Source organism: Trichechus manatus, unplaced genomic scaffold, assembly GCF_000243295.1.
Source record: "Trichechus manatus latirostris isolate Lorelei unplaced genomic scaffold, TriManLat1.0 scaffold00016, whole genome shotgun sequence".
Classification (NCBI taxonomy): domain Eukaryota; kingdom Metazoa; phylum Chordata; class Mammalia; order Sirenia; family Trichechidae; genus Trichechus; species Trichechus manatus.
In genome coordinates, this window is record NW_004443952.1 from 8,429,863 (window position 1) to 8,447,740 (window position 17,878).

The following is a 17,878-nucleotide window of genomic DNA, read 5'->3' on the forward strand; positions in this document are numbered from 1 at the left end:
TATTACACACCCTTACGTTTTAAAAAAAAAAAATTGTAATTATACATATGTAATTACATATTATATATTTTTTTCTGATTATAAAAGTTGCATCTGTTCTTCCTAGAAAATTTAGAAAATACAGTAAGCAAAAATAAAATATAAAATCGGCCATAATCCTTCCACTTAGAGATAACTATTGTTAATATATAATTTATCCTTTCACTGTTTTCTCTGTACATGTATCTAGTTGGATGGAGTATTACTTCTTATGCTTCTAATAGGCCTTTTATGGAGTCCCTGGGTGGTGCAAACGGTTAAGCATTTGACTGCTAGCTGAAAGGCTGGCAGTTTAAATGCACCCAGAGGTGCCTTGAAAGACAGGCCTGGTATCTACTTGCAAAAGGTCACAGCCTTGAAAACCCCATGGAGCAGTTCTACCCTGCACATAATGGAATTGACACGAGTTGGAATAGACTCAAAGACAACTAACAACAACAACGGTAGGCCTTTCTGGTTACGGACCTGTAATAGAAAGTGCTTTTGATTGATCTTCCAGTGATATGACTCCAGAGTATGTCAGGTTCTGTAGACTGCCACTGTCCTTGTCATTTGATAAGAGAGTGGCCATTCATTGCATTGCCTCTTCCCTGGAGTTTATCTCCTAGCTCTTAGCTGCTGCAGTGGCCTTCTAAGAATGGTGCTTGCTCTAATACTAGTAAACTCTCTGAGCCACAGATGGACGCAAAGGTCTTTGAGCATTATGTTAGTCAGTTTTCATTAGGCCATTTGAGGCGGGACATTTATTCTACTTGGGACAGATGAAAACCCCTATTATATCTGGAAGTTCTAGCTGCCACTGTCTTCTTTGTGTAACACAGGTTAAAAACATAAAGCTGCTAAACAGCAAAAACAGGTAATTCAGAGCTCACTCCAAAGGTCGCATACATTCTCAGACATTCATTCTTAGCCTATTTTTATTTTATATACAGTTTTAATTTGTTTGATTTCACCACCTTTAAAAGGAGATTCAAAATACCAGATTTTAAATGGGAGCTAGAAAACTGATAAAGGCAAGGAATAAATAAGTTTAAAACAGAGATAGGCACAATGGAAGCCATGAGAAAGGACAAGCAATAGTAAGAAAGTAAATAATTATAAAAATGTTTGTAGAGTATAATAGTAATAGGTGTTTGGGTTGGAGAGACAGTCCAATCCCATAAATACACTGCTGTGCAGAAATCAAGACTGGTCACCAGCAGAGTGACCACTGCCTTTCCTGTCGTATGAATTCCCTTATATTTTATGGAGGGTATCAGTTCAGGTGAAATGTATGTGGACCATCCTTGTAATCATCATCATCATCATCCTTAGTACACAGAATGTCATTAAAGATTTTTCCAGGGTAGTCATTTTAGTTTCATCAGACGTAATGGGTCTTTTGGAATAAAGTTAAGCTCCTGTTTGGCTAGTACAGAGTACCATTTAAATAAAATACATTGAACAGTCAAGGAAGTTGAAGTTCCCTTCCTTTATTAACTCTGTTCTTCCAAAGAACCCGAAAGCAGTTATTCTTATACAGCTGATCTTTACAACATTACAGTACTACTAGTAGTATACTACTACTAGGGAGAAGTAGCAGACTCAGAAGCTGTTTGCCTTTGAAAACATCACTTCATTTATTAATGAATTCAATTTAAATTTGACAACCATTGCTGACTCTGGTAGGAATGTAGACTGGATCATGGAGGGGAATCTGGTAATGTTTTACAAAATCTCACAGAAGCATTTACTCTTTGATCCAGCAGTTCCACTTTCGGGAACCTCCTAAAGTCGTACCTGCCCATAAATGAAATGACATGTGTCCAGGGTTATTCAGTGGTGGCTTGTTGTGGGCTGAAAACAATCCAAGTGTCCAGCAGTAGAGAATTGGTTGAATAAACTATTGTACATTCACATGGTGGAATACTATGCAGCTATTGAAAAAAAGAAGGATAAAGTACTGTATGTACTAACTGAGAGTGTATATAGTTTGTCACCATTTGTATATGAAAGAGGGATAAATAAGAATCGTATTAGTTTTTGCATAAAAAAATCACTGGAGAGATGAAAAAGAAATTATTGTATACTTACCTGTGTGAAGCAAGGAGGAAGAAGTGGATAGGAGCAAGACTTCTCAGGGTTTACCTTTTTATATCTTTTTAATTTCTAAGCCATGTAAACATACTACCTTTTCTAAAAAAAAAATTATTTATAAAACTATATATAGATAATTATTATTTAATTATATATAGTAAAATACGTAATTATGTACAATTATTTACAAATATGTATCTATATACAAATAATAATTTTGTATATATATATTTTACAAATATATTTACAAATATATATACACACACTCACTGTCAGAGAAAAAGAAATATAAACCAAAAAAACCAAACAAACTTGCTGCCTTCAAGTCAATTCTGACTCATAGCAATCCTATAGGGCACAGTAGAACTGCCCCATAGGGTTTCCAAAGCTGTAATCTTTATGGAAGCAGATTGCCACATCTTTCTCCTGTAGAATGGCTAGTGGGTTGTTGCTGCTGATCTTTTGGTTAATAGCTGAGTGCTTAACCACTGTGCCACCAGGGCTCCTTTAAGAAATACAAAGCACCTATAATTTTTTCTAGCGAGACTAACTGCTGTTGAAAAGATAAACATGATATATATAATTTCAAGTTCTCTTCTTTACATAAATAAGTGTCCCTTTTATAAAAATAGAATTCTATCGAACATATCATTTGAAAATCTACTTACCCTCTTCATTTGGCAATAGGTTATGACTATCTTCCATGTCACTAAGTATTCCACAGTGCTGTTTTTAATAGCTGCATACATCATAGATGTGTTATAATTTGCTTAATCAACCCTCATTTCAGTCTTTTACAATACTGCAACAAATATTTTTATAGCAAAATTTTTGTAATCTTACATAATGATTTCCTAAGGACAGATTTCCCCAAGAGAATTCCTGAGTCATAGACTATGTATTTTTAAAGCTTGATTTCAGTTTAATGAGGTTTAAGGTGGGTTCAGCTCCCTTCCCGTCTACCAGTTCAGCCAGCATAGTTATGTGAGGTTGGGTCATCACCTAGAGACAAAGAACACCCATGTTTTAACTGACATCATACTTTGTTACTATTCAGGCCAGGGTGACAGAAGAGCTAACAGCAGCCACAGCTCAGGTCTCTCATCTGCAGCTGAAAATGACTGTTCACCAAAAGAAAGAAACAGAGCTGCAGATGCAGCTGACAGAAAACCTGAAGGAGACAGACCTCCTCAGGGGCCAACTTGCCAAACTGCAGGCAAAGCTCTCAGGTATGTGCTTGGTTAAAGGGGCTGAGATTTTGCCACTTAAACTTGTGGAATTACAGTTTCCTTCCTCTTGATCCCTTTAGCATAATGGTCATGAGGTTTATGACGGACTGACCTAAAAATTAAGGGGGATCAGTTTAAAACCTCCATGACTATTTTATATAAAGGACAACAAAAGAACGGACTATTCATTTAGAATTTATCAGTTGCCATAGTTTTCCTTTGTTTGGGGAACTGTTGCAGTCAGTATCTTTGTACTTAAGATTGGCATCATGCCTGGAAGAGTTAATGTGTTCCTCTAACTTGTGACTCAGTGGAAGTTTAAGAAAGAGGTGCTTCCTGTAGTGGTTGCCTCTTTCCTAGAGGATGGATTGTAGTTCCTGAAGCTGGCACTCAAGGCCCCTGCAGCTTGGCCTCTGTATACTGTACACATTGCTGCCTTACCTCACATTATATTGCCCAGTCATTTTGGCTTTACATATACCAGCCAGCCTGCTGGCTGTTCTTCAGTACATCCTGTAGTTCTTGTTTTGCTTTTTATTCATGCTGTTCTCTGGACTTGATGTGCCCAACATCACCAATATTTGTTTTCAATTTTCTTTGAAATTTTACCTCTTTTAGAGGATGGTTTCAGAACATTTGATCTCCTTCAGAATCCTTTATCTTAGTACATTATGATGACTATTATCGCAGTCAGCTTTTGATCAGCATTATTTGTATGTATGTTTTCCCCTTTAGAATGCAAGTTCCTGAAGGGCAGAAATGGTGTCTTGCTCATCTTTGTAAAATCCTTTCCTCCAAATTAGTGTTAGCTCAGTGCTTGGCACTCAGGTAGTCCTCAAGACCTGATGATTTGAATAGAAGATTTGGGAAGACCAGCATGTTAATTCATCCACTTTGGTGTATGGAAGGATGAAGCTGGAGCAGCAGTAGAGTTGGGAAGAAGCAAAGCTCCCTTGCCTAATAGTTGTGAGTTGGTAAAGTGATACCTTGAAGATATGTCCCTTCCCTTTTGGAGCACCACCTCGGGCCACATGAGGCAAACGTGTGTTGGACAGTCTTAGATTTGAATGTAGCACAGATATTCCCATCTTTGCTTTTATGTTGCCCTATGACAATTACCTCAAGAATATCCATAAGAGACTTGGAAGTTTCCAAAACGAAATTAATTTTAGTGCATTAAATAAATAAAAAATATTCCCTATACCTTTCTTTGAGAAGGAGTGTTTTGAAAACAAACTCTTGGTAGAACGTCCCTGTAGCCAAGAAAGTTGAGAATACCTTACCTAGGCAGTGAAGAAGGGCCTGGACCAATACCAAAGATCTGTCCAACGTGTTAGGATCGTGACTGAAATGCAATTGTGGGGGGTTGTCTGTTTCACATGTGGTTTCTGACCACTTGGAACATTCTTTTCCCATTTTGTATGTGTAGGAAGTGACACATATGTGGAGCTGTGACTTCCTTCAGAATAAATATGAGTTGGTGGGAGAGTCAGCTTATGGCTTGATAAACCTTATTGCTGGTTAGTGAGGTAACTCTGAAAGGAGTGAGTGGAGGATGCTGTTTGGTGGGACTCGGAAATCTCAGCAGGCAGCTTTGAAAGAGCTGCTGGAATGCCATATAGCCCACTGCAGCTCTGGTTCTCCAGTCAAGTCTGTCTGCTGTTATATCCCAGAGCTCCAAGAAACCTCTGAGCAAGCACAGTCCAAATTCAGAAGTGAAAAGCAGAACCGTAAACAACTAGAACTCAAGGTAACATCCCTGGAGGAGGAGCTGACTGACCTTCGAGCTGAGAAGGAGTCTCTGGAAAAGGTAAGTTCTCCAACCCAAGTTTCTCTATTGGACCCAAGTGGCCAGGATTAGCTGTTTAATAAACATTTTTCCCCTTTAAATATGATGTATGCTTATTGTAGCAAATACAAATAGTACAGAAAAGTATAAAATAAAAGGTGGCATTTATCTTAACCTCTCTGATTTCATGCGTTAAAGGTAACAACAATAAACAGTAGATGATGTATCCTTCCAGATTTGTTTTCTGTGTGTATGAAACACACACACATATATACACAGATACCATTTTAAACAATAGTGGGATTATGCTTAATGCTCTGTCTTTAACTTACATATTATGGATATTGTATTCCATAAATACATATAGATCTCACTCATTCTTTTTAATTACTGCATAGTAGTCTACTATGAGGCTATAGCATAATTTATGTAACTATTCACCTATTGATGGATATTTAAGTTTCCGTTTTTTTCACTATTTCAAGCATTGCTGCAGTGGACATTCTTGTACTATATAACTAGTTTTACAAATTTATTTGAGTATTTCCATACAGTAGACTCCTTAAAGTAGAATTGCAGTGTCAGAGAGAAGGCTAACTTCTAAATTTTCATAAATAGTGCCAGATTACCCCCCTAAGAGTGTGCTCACTTACACTTCTAGCACCACAGGAGCATGCTCACTTCTCTACACACTTTGCACTCTGCATAGATCAGTTTCCTAACCTGTATTAGTCTGATAAGTGAAATATGGTATCTTGTTTTAATATGCATTTTTATTAGTAGTAAAACTTTCGTGTATTTAATATCTATTTGTATTACTTCTGTGAGTTCTCTTTTTAATGTCCTTTGTCCTTTTTCCTATGTAATATTAATTTGTTTTGTAAACACTATTAAGGGTATTAACTCTTTGCCAGTCATATGTTGCAAATATTTTTCTAGTTTACTGTCTTTTAACTTCATTGATAATGTCTTTGTCATATTAAAATTTTAATATCAGGGTAGTACTAGCCCCATTGAACAAAATAGGAACCTTCTTACCTTGTTCTATGTTCTGAAACAGTTTAAATATGAAAATAATGAACTATTCCTTGAAGTTTCAATAAAACTCACTAGTAATACTGTTTGGGCCCGGTATCTTTTTTAGAAAGGGGTAAATCTTGGCCTTTATTTTCAATTTCTTCTATAATTTTATTTTTTTTTAACCAATTTCTGTTGGTATTTTGAGTGTTTTTAAGTTTTTCATTGCTCTAGACATTACTTACAGTGAACATCCCTCTAACAATTCTTATGAACGTAATTTCTTGATTCCTTAATACAAATTCCAGTTTGTGGAATTTTTGGGTGTTCACACTTTAAAGGCTTTCACAGGACTGCCAAATTGCCATCCAGAGAGACTATACAATTTATTTTCCTACCAGCAGTATATGAGTGTCCACCTTTCTGTACCCTCACCAATGTTAGGATGTTTCTTTTCTAAAAGAGTTGTAGATAAAGCTCTTCTTATTTTCCTCCTCCTTGTCACAATTTTTCTCACCCAGAAGCCAAGAATGTTAAATATATTGGGAAAAATTAAACAAAAAAAATATGAATCATTTTCAGAAAGAGAGTAAGGACCCAGTGTGGTCCTTACCACCACCATCCCACCCCCATTTAACATCTATTAAATTGCTAGAGCTGATGATGGCTCTCTTGTTCCTAAGAACCTCTCAGAAAGGAAAAAGAAGTCAGTTCAAGAGCGCTGTCAGGCTGAGGAAGAGATAGATGAAATTCGCAAGACATACCAAGAGGAATTGTACAAAGTTCGACAGCTCTTGAAAAAGGCTCGGGTGTCCACAGACCAAGCAACTGCAGAGCAGGTAATGGGAACTGAGGAATTACGGAAATAAAAGGAAAGTGGGAAGGACTGAAAGAAAGAGAGAGAAACTTCTAGTTTCTTCCTTATCCTTTAGGGTAACATTTCTCTAGTTGATGCTCTCACTTTGGAGAAAGGTGGAAGAAGATAATACAAATATGTGCAGAGGAGCCAGGAATTAAATAGAGAATCTCCTTTCCTTTTTTAAATTCCATTTATTATTTAAATAACCTGTGTCTAATGTTTAATTACTCATGTTTAATTTCAAGCAAAACATGAAAACAAGTCTATGAAAAATTCCCAACATGATAAGGCCAGTGTCCTCACCCTCCAGATGAAATCCTTCAGGCACATTATAGACCTTGAAAAGAAGCGATTGGTTTAGGTAATGGGGAAGGGAAACCAGGGATGGTGACAGGACACGGCTGAATCTCTGGTCCATTTGACAGCTAACTTTCTCATTGTAAGTTCATAAATTCATATTTGTATGTCAGTTTCTTGTGAATTTATTCAGTGTGAATTGTTGCCCTCGATCACCTCTGGGAATTTTGAGAAAAATAAGTTTCTGTACCTATATAGTTCAAGGTCTGAACTCTGAAAAGTGATCATCACATTATGGCCTTTGTCGTTTTGGAGTCCTGGCAACAATGAAATCTTCCTACTCAGATTTAAAAAGTGCATTTACTCTAAAAGTAATTAAGATCTTTTAAACAGTGTATCCCTATTAAATCTGTACTGTTAGCTTATTCTTTTTACCTTATGGAAGATGGGCTTTCCTAGATGTGACAGAACCCCCCAGGATGTGGTCATTTTACTTTCTCTTGGCAGCTGTCTCTAGTGCAGACTGAGCTACAGACCCAGTGGGCAGCAAAATGCGAACATTTGTTGGCCTCTGCCAAGGATGAACACCTGCAGCAATACCAGGAGGTGTGCGCACAGAGAGATGCCAACCAGCAGAACCTGACACAGCTTCAGGAAAAGGTAGATGTTTTCCTTGAGCCAGACAGCTTAGACAGCCCAGCTAACTTGAGGCAAGCAAGTTGTTTGAGTCTTATAGAGCCTTATAAAAGCCTAAAAGATGTTAATAGCTAAAAAACAAAATCACAGTTGTTTAACTCTTCAGTTTGTTAGTTATTATTCACATGCTTATTTTGAATGACAGATCAGTGACCTGGAAAAAGAAAAAATAGCACCAGTGTTCTAGAGCATGTTTTCCAGTATTATTTGATACTTTGTGTATTAAACAAATATTTATTAAGTGTTAGTTGTGTTCCACATATTGTGTTTGGGAAAGGGCATACAAAGAACTTTGTCCTCAAGAATCTCACAGTCAGGAAGGAACAAAGGAGAAACAGAGATACGCATTACGTGCACTGAGGCCCAGAAGAGGAAGTGCTTGGGGGAGCTAACTAGGGAAGACTTCCTAAAGGAGGTGACATTTGAGCAGAGCCATGAAGGACAGGTAGCTTTGATAAGGTGGAGAAGGGGGCAGAGCATCCTGGCAAAGGCACTGCAGAAGGATGCAGAGTGCGGTATGGTGGGATCCTCAGGCACAATAGAGGTAGGAAATGGCTCAGGGTCATGGCTTGAAAGTCCCCATATCTGGAAGTCAGTTTCTTTTATTAAAGTATCCAGTTGAAAGCTTTTGACTCAAAGATAGTGGGGGTAATCTTGTAGGTGAATAGGTTTCCACTAACACTCACTATTCATATGTCTGTGTGACTAGAACTGTTACCCCTTCCCCCTTTTTTTCATTATATTCTTGACCTGATTAGGAACAAGGCAAGTAACCTTGTTGGGAAAGAGAAAGTGAAGTTGTGAGTTGAGATTGAGTGATGAGCAAATAGAATGCTCTGACTGAGTCAGCAGGCCTGGGGCAGGGCAGAAGGGGTGGTCATGTGAGGTAGACCTCCATGAGGTAACAGTCAATGCTTAGGATGGTTCTCCTTCTCTTATGTTTCCTGACATTCACCTGGTAGTCCAGATTCCTGAGGCCACAGCCATAGTCTTTTTGTTTTGCAGTACTTAGCTCTCCAGGCCCAAGTCACAGTTCTGACAGAGCAAAATGAACAGTATATCAAAGAACTGGAGAATAACAAGTCCCAGACGTCTGGGAATGAAGCTGCCACTACAGACCCCTCAGAGAAGGTGAGCTGGTACTTTGAAGAAGAAGCAAACCATAGCATATCAAGGGATTGAGTGTGCATATCAAACATTCAGAAAGAATATGACCAATTTGTTGTGTTGATAGTTTTCATTTTTCTCACTTTAGTGATGCTCCAATTGTCTGACTTAAGTCAAAATCAACCCCTTGGAACCTAGCCACCCTGGTGGCAAATCCAAAAGAACCCTATCCTCCTGGGGTTTTAACAGATATGGGAAATGCATCTAAATCACACAAGGGGAGTGGGGGCCAGTGAATATCTCCAGCATCCATTAGCTACTAATATTTGTAGCTTGTGAGCTATCGGTGATTACAGTGGGAATGAGGCATCAATGAATGGTCTGTAAGCAGTCTTGGGCACTCATACCACAGCTTGCTTGCCCTTGATAGGGAACTTTTACAGCCAGCCCTGCTGTCACAAAGTGCTGCTCATTATTTGACAGTCCTCTCCACAGTAACAGCCTTCAGTGCCTGAGTTAATGATCAGCTGTGTCCCACTGTAGAGTTCTAAGAGGGCTTCATTTTAGCCTTCCAAGCCTCTCTGGAATTTAAATGCATTCCTTAATGACTTGATTTTGGCAGCATACATTTTGATCTTGTTTTTCTGTCCTCATATCTTCACACAGGTCAAGAAGATCATGAACCAGGTGTTCCAGTCCTTGCGGGGAGAGTTTGAGCTGGAGGAATCTTACAATGGCAGGACTATTCTGGGGACCATCATGAATACAATCAAGGTACAGTCAGCTGTTGATTATTTTGTGGAAATCGGTATGTTGCTAAGCTTAATACATTCTAAGGGATGATGAATAAAAAACTATTCAAGACTGTTCGTCAGTAATTACAGTGCCTGGAATGACGTATCTGGACAGGTATGATCTGCCTCGTGTGACAGGAAGAAACAAAATCATTTGAACTAGATGATTAGTTTGTGTTAATAAGGACTAAAGAACTAGGAGGGCCTGCTGTTTTCCTTTCAGTGATCATCTCCTCCTTGGCTTTTGAACAGATGGTGACTCTTCAGCTGCTAAATCATCAGGAGCAAGAGAAGGGAGAGAGCAGCAGTGAAGAAGAAGAAGAAGGAGGAGGAGGAGCGAGACCTCAGAGACCTTCTCAGGAGCAATCAATCTCAGCTGATTCTGGGCTGTCTCAAGAATCCATGAATAGAGAGGGGCAGGAGTCCCCCCCTGTGCCATTGGAGCAGGTAGCTGAGGAAGCTATCCCATCACTTCCTCAGACCATCCCCACTCCCCAGGATGATGTACAGAGAAGGAAAGGGGAGACCTTAGAATCAGAGGAGCTTGCAGAGATAAAGGATGGTTCCCTCCCACCGGAACTGGCTTGCATTCCATCCCAGAGAGTTCAGGGGCCCCCAGCTTCAATTCCACCTAAACCTCCAGGCTCTGTAACCGTGGACCCTGAGTGTGAGGAGATACTTGCTGCTAGCCTGATGGCAGCTAAGTCAGACGACCCATTGAGAAAAGACTTTGTCGGGGCAGTGGCTCCAGATGGCCCACTGCAAGAAAGCTCCACAACACCGTCCCTGACTTCAGACCCCAAGAAGGGGGACCCACTGGCCTTAGGGCCTGAAAGCCCAGGAGAGCCTCAGCCTCCAGAGCTCGATAAAAAAGAGGATCTCACTAGCTTGACTGGTCCGTCCAAGGAGCTGTTGAGCATAGAGGCAGGTTCCACAGATCCAGCAGCTGTCAGATCCAGCCACGGTTCTCAGCATTCCAGGTACGTTACCCTAAACACGTTTCAGGGATAGGGTGACTGCATGGGGAGGCTGTCGCCGCTGGTTTTTCTCAGGCCTGGCAACTCAGTCTTCAGAGACTCACTCACTCACTCTCTCACCTCATTCATGTGTTTATTCACAGTACCTGTATTCGCCAACACCTACTATGTGCAAGGCTCTGTGGTAGGCACTGTGATGGAGTGATAAGCAAGGCAGATTTACTTCCTGATTTTGAGGCACTTACAGTCTAGCAGAGAAGACAGATACTTATAAAAGTATTAGAATTGCCTAAAAAAAAAAAAGAAAAAAGAAACAAGGTGCTATAATAGAAACTAAGAGAGGAAATTCTTCTACTTTAGGCAGTGTCTTAGTTATCTAGTGCTGCTATAACAAACACCACAAGTGAATGGCTTTAACAAACAAATTTATTTTCTCACAGTTTAGGAGGCTAGAAGTCTCGATTCAGAGAGCTGGCTTTAGGGGAGGCTTTCTCTCTCTCTTGGCCCTGGAGGAAGGCCCTTGTCTCTTCAGCTTCTGCTTCCTGGTTTCTTGGAGATCTCCACGTGTCTTGACATCTGTCTTACCTCATCTCTCCTCTGCTCACTTGTTTAATCTCTTTTATATCTCAAAAGAGACTGACTCGAGAGACACCCGACACTAATACTGCCTTTCATAAAAAAGACAACCAATTCCCAAATGGAATTATAACCACAGGCATTGAGGTTAGGCTTTACAACACATATTTTTTGGGGACATAATATATAACAGGCAGGGTGGCTGGAGAAAGATTCTGAGAAGGTAATATTTAAAATGAAATGTGAAGGATGAAAAGGAGTCATCTATATCAGGAGTGCTAGAGAAAGATGTGGCAGTCTTCTTCCATAAAGATTTATAGCCTTGGAAACCCTATGGGGCAGTTCTACTCTGTCCTGCGGGGTTGCTATGAGTCAGAATCGACTTGGCAGCAGTGGGTTTGGTTTTTGGTATACCAAGAGACGGAGGAAGAGATAGAAGGCTGAGAGAACAGCATATGCAACAGGCCCTGACGTGGGAGGGAACATTACACAATCAGGGAACTAAAAGAAGGCACAGTGAGCCAGAGGAGAATGGACTTTAAGTATAAAACCTACTGCCATCAAGTCAGTTCTGACTCATAGCGACCCCATTGGGTTTCCAAGGCTGTAAATCTCTATAGAAGCAGACTGCCACATCTTTCTCCTGTGGAGCTGCTGGTGGTTTCGAACCGCCGACCTTTCGGTTAGCAGTCTATCGCTTTAACCATAGTGGGAAACTATTAAAGGGATTCAAACAGAAGAGTGACATGGTCTGGTTTCTTATTTTTTAAATATTGCTCTGGCTGTAGGTTATGGAGGATGTCAAGAGGGAAGGCCAATGCCAAGTGTGGGAAGAGATGGTGGCAGTGACCCCAGAGGCCAGCGACCCTTGTAGCTGGTGTACACTATAGCCTGAAGCAAGAACAACAGTGTTTTTTGTGACTTGATTTTTCTTTCAGTCTCTCTGGGGATGAAGAGGATGACCTGTTTAAAGGGGCAACTCTGAAAGTCACGAAGCCCAAAGAAGATCATGAGGAAGAGGACGAAGATGAGGTGGTAAGGGAATTTCAGGCACTGCCAAGTCTTCACACTGCCACCTGGGGGCCCTTCCCCACTGGCTCGGAGAAGAACCTCTCAAGGCAGAGAAATGGAGTCTGGTGGTGGCCCACCCCTTGGACTCTGTGTGCCGGGCCCTGTGGGAGCGGGCTTGGGGCTGGTAGTGGGCGGCTCTGCAAGCAGAGTGGGGATTGTCAGATACCACTTTATTCTTGAAAAAGGATCATAATCTCAGTCCACACAGGGATTGTTCCTACTTTAAGTGAGGAAAGTTGGGCTGCTTAGTCCTACACTGGAATGCTGAAGCCTCAGCTTTCCCCAGTATTCCCCAGATATTATTTATATTCTGAAATTGAAAAGGACTTTGAAGATCTTCTTACCTAGCATGCTTATTCATAGACAAAAAAACTGAGGCCCAGAAAGGATGATTTGCCTAAAGCCACAGAGTGAGTCAATGGTAGAGCTAGGACTAAAATCCCAGGCCAAGGCCATCTGTTTCTGAGCGTTTTTTGCCTACTCAGTCTGCTTTCCAACCTGCTGTCTTATTTTGTCATCCCAACACCACTGGGCAGAAAAGTACTGATATACTGATAGTATAGCCTCACTTTACAAAGCACAAGAGTGAAGGCCAGGAAGGTAAGTTGCTGATAGATTAGAATCCCGATTCTTGCATCTACTGTTCCTTGTTGTACTAAGTTAAACATTCTGACAGTAGGGCATTTTGACTGCTGTAGTGGGAGTTCCACTGACGTGTGTGAAGAACACAGATGAGCTTCAGGCTCAGTCCATCTCAGGGACAGAAGATGAGATTGAATGGGAGCAAATTCTGTCCCCTTATGTATCAGCCAGAGCGGGTTTTGCCTTCTGCTGAAACCTTGGAAAAATGGTTGCCACAGAGTTCGGGTCCCTCTTGCCTGGGTTCTTTTGGGGGAAGTGTACCAGTTCTTCCTGTTAGCCCTTTTTCCCAGGAATTACATTTTCTTTTGAGAATCCTGAATATGAATTCTGCACTGAAAAACAAAACAAAACAAAAAACAATTGATCATCCTAAGTGACTTCCCTAACCAGAGTTGGAATTCTTTTAACAGTGTATTATTGGTATTAATACTATTAATATAAAGTTGTTAATAACTTCTGTTGCTTAAGGACTCCGAAAACTACTTTACAAACATTCTCATTTAATCCTCTAATAACCCAATGAGGTAGGTAGGCACTTCTATCCCATTTTATAGATGAGAGGACTGAGGCTAGGGAGGATTAAATAACATGCCCAAGGTTATATAACTAGTAAATGCAGAGCCAGAACTTTAGCCAAAACAGAAGCTGTGAGCCACACTTTAAAATCCTTTACTGTCAAAGTTTAGAGATCACTTAAGTGATGTCCAGAGAAAGGTACAAGGTCTCAGTAGGTAGAGGAGCTGGATTAGCCAGGGCTCTTGGTACCGCACCATGCTGCCTTCCCTATGGCTTAGCCCTGCAGTGATTTATCCTGGACTTGTAGTAGCCCACTAGAGCAGATTCGTGTAGAATATTTAGTCCATGCCTGTCCCCAGCTTCAACCCTTGCTACCCCGTGGGATTTGTTTTCTTGGAATCCCTAGAAGAGAGGTCAGAATCTCAAACCATGCAAAGGCTAAGAGATTTTCCTTTGTGGCCCATCAATCCCCTTTCTCCCGCCTCCCTGGTAGGAGGGAGTGAGGGTAGGGTCAGTGAGACCAGGGGTGTTGGAGGCTGTGGCCCCATGTTCCTGAGGTTTCATCATCTCTTGGGAGACTCCACTTGGGAATGTAGCCAAGCCTCTAAATTCAACTCTTTCTCAAATGATGAGGTCACATCCAGAGCCAGACAGGCCACCTCAGGCCACAGCAGCAGTGTTTTCTCAGATGTGATTGTATTCTTCCCAATTCCCTTTACCTCCTACATCCTCTCTCCTCCCCTAGGGCTGCTCAACTTTGGTTTCTGTCTCTTCCTTCATCTCTCCTCTCCCACCCTTCTTTCCTCATGTGAAATGTGTAAGTTACTGCATGAGAGGAAAACCTGTCAAATCAATACATGTGCTTCACAAATAAATGCCAAAATTAGCCATAGTTGGTCCTTTTTTCTCTGTGTTGAGAAACTGCCTCCTTCTCTGCATGCTTGTCTCAGCATAATCTGAAGTGTAAGTTTGCTGGCCGTAGGGTTGGTCCTTTCAGTAAAACCCTAACCGACAACATCGTTTCCAACCTAGAGCCAGGAGCAGATGTTCGATTGTGTCACCTTATAGAGGCAGGAAGTCCAGTTGGTGCAGGGACAAGTGAGGACTGACTACTGTTTCCTGTTTTGTCAGAGCATGAAGGGATGCCCGCCCCCAGCACCCCTTTTTGGAGATGATGATGATGACGATGACATTGACTGGCTGGGATGAAGACCCAGGAAACTGAGGCCAAGGTTTCTCTCCTGGCCCTTCTCTAAGCACGCTTTTGCACAGCAGCCCTGGGTCTAGGCAGACCACAGGGTGAGGTAAAGGTGAGCATTCTGAGGACAGTGGTTCAGATACCTGAGTTAGCCAGCTTCTGAGCCCCCTGCCTAGCCATGTGAAATGGAGTGTGACCCTGTCGTCAGAACACTGATGTGTTCAACAGTCTGTGTGGTCCTGCCTCAGTCTCAGTTGGAGACGAGCTGCTAGGTTCCCTTCTAGCCACTCACCTACAGGAGTCCTGCCCTCTTCCAAGCTTTCTACTCGCTTCACAAACTGTCAGACTGATCCAGGGAGCCTTCCTTCATCCGCTTCTCAATGTTCAGGTGCACCTCGGCAATAAGACCTGTCACCTGGGGTAAGCCTCCTGGGTGAAACTTAGGGTAAATTATGTCATCTAAATCCTATTTAGTTAACAGCCTTCCCTGCAGTCCTGGGACATATATCTTTTCTCTGCCTTAAATCCGATACACGTCAGTGAATATTTGAAATTAACAAAATTAAAATAAATATCTGTGATAAAACTTGACTGAAGCCCTTGGGGAGAAATCAAGTTTGTTTCTAAGGGCTGTGCTACACTTTGGGAATCTAAAGATAGGAGTTGTAATGGATCTGGATCAGTGAATGAGCACAAAAGCATTGTGACATAATCCCTTTGGCACCTAACCCTGGAACTCTTAGGCTTTCAAAGTCACCACTCTGCTGTCCCTGTTCATAAGGTTCAGGGCGTGGTTAGCCAAAGACCAGTGCTGTAGTCCACTTGCTCCTGCAGGCTTTGCCCTGCACCCAAGGAAGCCATGCAGAAGGGGTGGGGAGGTCCCTGTATTCCATTGTCCATTATGACACCTGAGGGATTCTTCACTACTTTGAGAGTAGCTTCCATTGCCTCTGAACTCAGGGGCCAGGACTAGTGCAGAGAACAAGAGTGAGGAAATATTTGTGGTCATTTTATTTATTCCAGCATCTTCCAAAGAACCAAAACCAAACCCACTGCCACTGAATTGATTTTGACTCACAGCGACCCTATAGGCAGAGTAGAACTGCCCCATAGGGTTTCCAAGGAGCTGCTGGTGGATTCAAACTGCTGACCTTTTGGTTAGCAGCCAAACGCTTAACCACTGCACCACCAGGGCTCCGGATCTTCCAAAGACACTGCAAAAAAGTAGAATAATTTTAATAAAAATGTTTGCAAGATGGGAACTTGAATTTTACTCCATGTGGCCTGGCTCCCATATCTGTGGGTTTAAAAGCTAAGAACTATCATTTATTAAACTTCTGTCTTTGGCACTACTGTCTAGCACTTTACATAGACTATCTCATTTCCAACAACCCTTGCAGAAGATACTGCTATCCCTGTTTGATAGAGGAGAAAACTGAGGCTTACAGAGGTAAAGTAACTTGCCCAGGGTTACATAGCTAGTGAGCAGCAAAACAAGAATTCAAATCCTGGCCATTGGATTCCAGAGCCTGGGCTTTTGGCCACCACAGCAGCATCACCCTTGTCTGATCATTAAGAACCACTTGGGAGGGAGAAAGGGGCAAATGCTTTTTAGAAATACCGGTTTCTGGACCCCACCCCAGATCTCCTGAATCAGAATTTCCACTGTTATGATAAAATACAAAAATCATAGGCTTTTGAGTCTCCATGATCTGTGTTCACATCCCTGTTCCACTGGGCCTTAGGCCAAATTACTTACCTTCTCTGCCTCAGCCCCTTCACCTCGATTGATGAAAATAGACTGTTTAGCTCTAAATCATGGCTCTGCCACTTATTAGCTGGGTGACTTTAACTTCTCAATGCTTCAGCTTCCTCCTCTTAGTTTCTACTTCATGGTGAGGATTAAATGAGTTAATGTTTGTAAAGTGCTTAGAATACCGCCTGGCATCTGATAACCATAATGTAAGAATTTGTTAAATTAAAAAAAAAAAATTCTAAATAGGGAAACTACCACCTTTTATGACTTGGCGGGCTCTGAAGAATGTTGAAATGAGAGCGATGAATTGCCTACTAAGTCTGTAACACACTCTCTAGAGAAAAAAGCCCTCTGTACTCTAATAGCCTCAAATGTATTACCACATTTAAAGAGACTGTATCAAGCTCATGAGGTTGCTGATCAACCACAGAGATGCCCATCTCAGCCATGCCGCAGCGAGGGAGGCTTAGCTTGTCAGAACTTATAGATGGATGCATGAGACTCCATCACAAGACTATACTGGCATTTGAAATCTGACATCTCTGGTGATGCTGGTATAAAAAATGGCAGGGCAGAGGTATCTGACCTCTTAACTTCAACAAGGAGTATCAAGATTAACAGCCCAAGGCTGATTCCTGTGAGAGAGGGGTCAGACATACCTCTTCTCTCCAACCTTTTTACCAATTCTGATACCAGCTGTCCCTACCACGGCATTCTCTACTTCTCTGCTGGGTTCGATAATTCATGGCAATGGCCACACAGAACTCACAGACTATACTCACAGTTATGAGGTTTATTAGGGAAGTAACAGGTTACAATTCAGGTTCAGAAATGCTCCGGATACAGTTCTTCCATCAGGACTTTGGCTTCTCAGTTGCGCCGTAGGTAGGCCTCTCTCAGGCCCTCAGCCCCTTGTGCCTCTTGGGCCAGCCTGGCCTCTGCCCCGCTCAGGCAAGTGTTACAAAGCTCTTTTAGCTCTGCCAGTAAGTGCCCAGAGGCACCCTACTCTGCCCGGAAGCCTCCTGCTGGAAGGTGCTCAGCTCTCTCACTCTGTGGGTTGGTGAGCCTAGCTCCGTCGCCAGGTGCCCAGAGGCACCCTACTTTGCAAGGAAGCCTGCCGGCCAAAGGCACTCAGCTCTCTTGCTTCGTGGGTCAGCACACCTACTGTAACTGCCTTGCTCTGTGGGCCAAGAAGCTCCCCACGCTGTCTCCTGGTTCTGCTGCCTCTGCTGATGCTGT

At 41.8% G+C, this 17,878-nt stretch overlaps 1 protein-coding gene across 5 annotated transcripts in view; it reads left to right on the forward strand.

The window, feature by feature from the left end:
* FKBP15 (FKBP prolyl isomerase family member 15) overlaps positions 1-16,969 on the forward strand; it is a 50,745-nt gene extending 33,776 nt beyond the window's left edge. For all 5 annotated transcript variants that reach the window (XM_004372150.2, XM_023727371.1, XM_023727373.1 and 2 more), the window contains 9 exons: positions 3,173-3,344; positions 5,018-5,154; positions 6,834-6,989; positions 7,814-7,966; positions 9,008-9,133; positions 9,776-9,883; positions 10,156-10,883; positions 12,395-12,491; positions 14,817-16,969. In XM_004372150.2, coding sequence (XP_004372207.1) covers positions 3,173-3,344; positions 5,018-5,154; positions 6,834-6,989; positions 7,814-7,966; positions 9,008-9,133; positions 9,776-9,883; positions 10,156-10,883; positions 12,395-12,491; positions 14,817-14,894 — 1,755 coding nt within the window. In that variant the 3' untranslated portion in view covers positions 14,895-16,969. The remainder of the gene's footprint in view (positions 1-3,172; positions 3,345-5,017; positions 5,155-6,833; positions 6,990-7,813; positions 7,967-9,007; positions 9,134-9,775; positions 9,884-10,155; positions 10,884-12,394; positions 12,492-14,816) is intronic.
* The last annotated feature ends 909 nt before the right edge of the window (positions 16,970-17,878 follow it).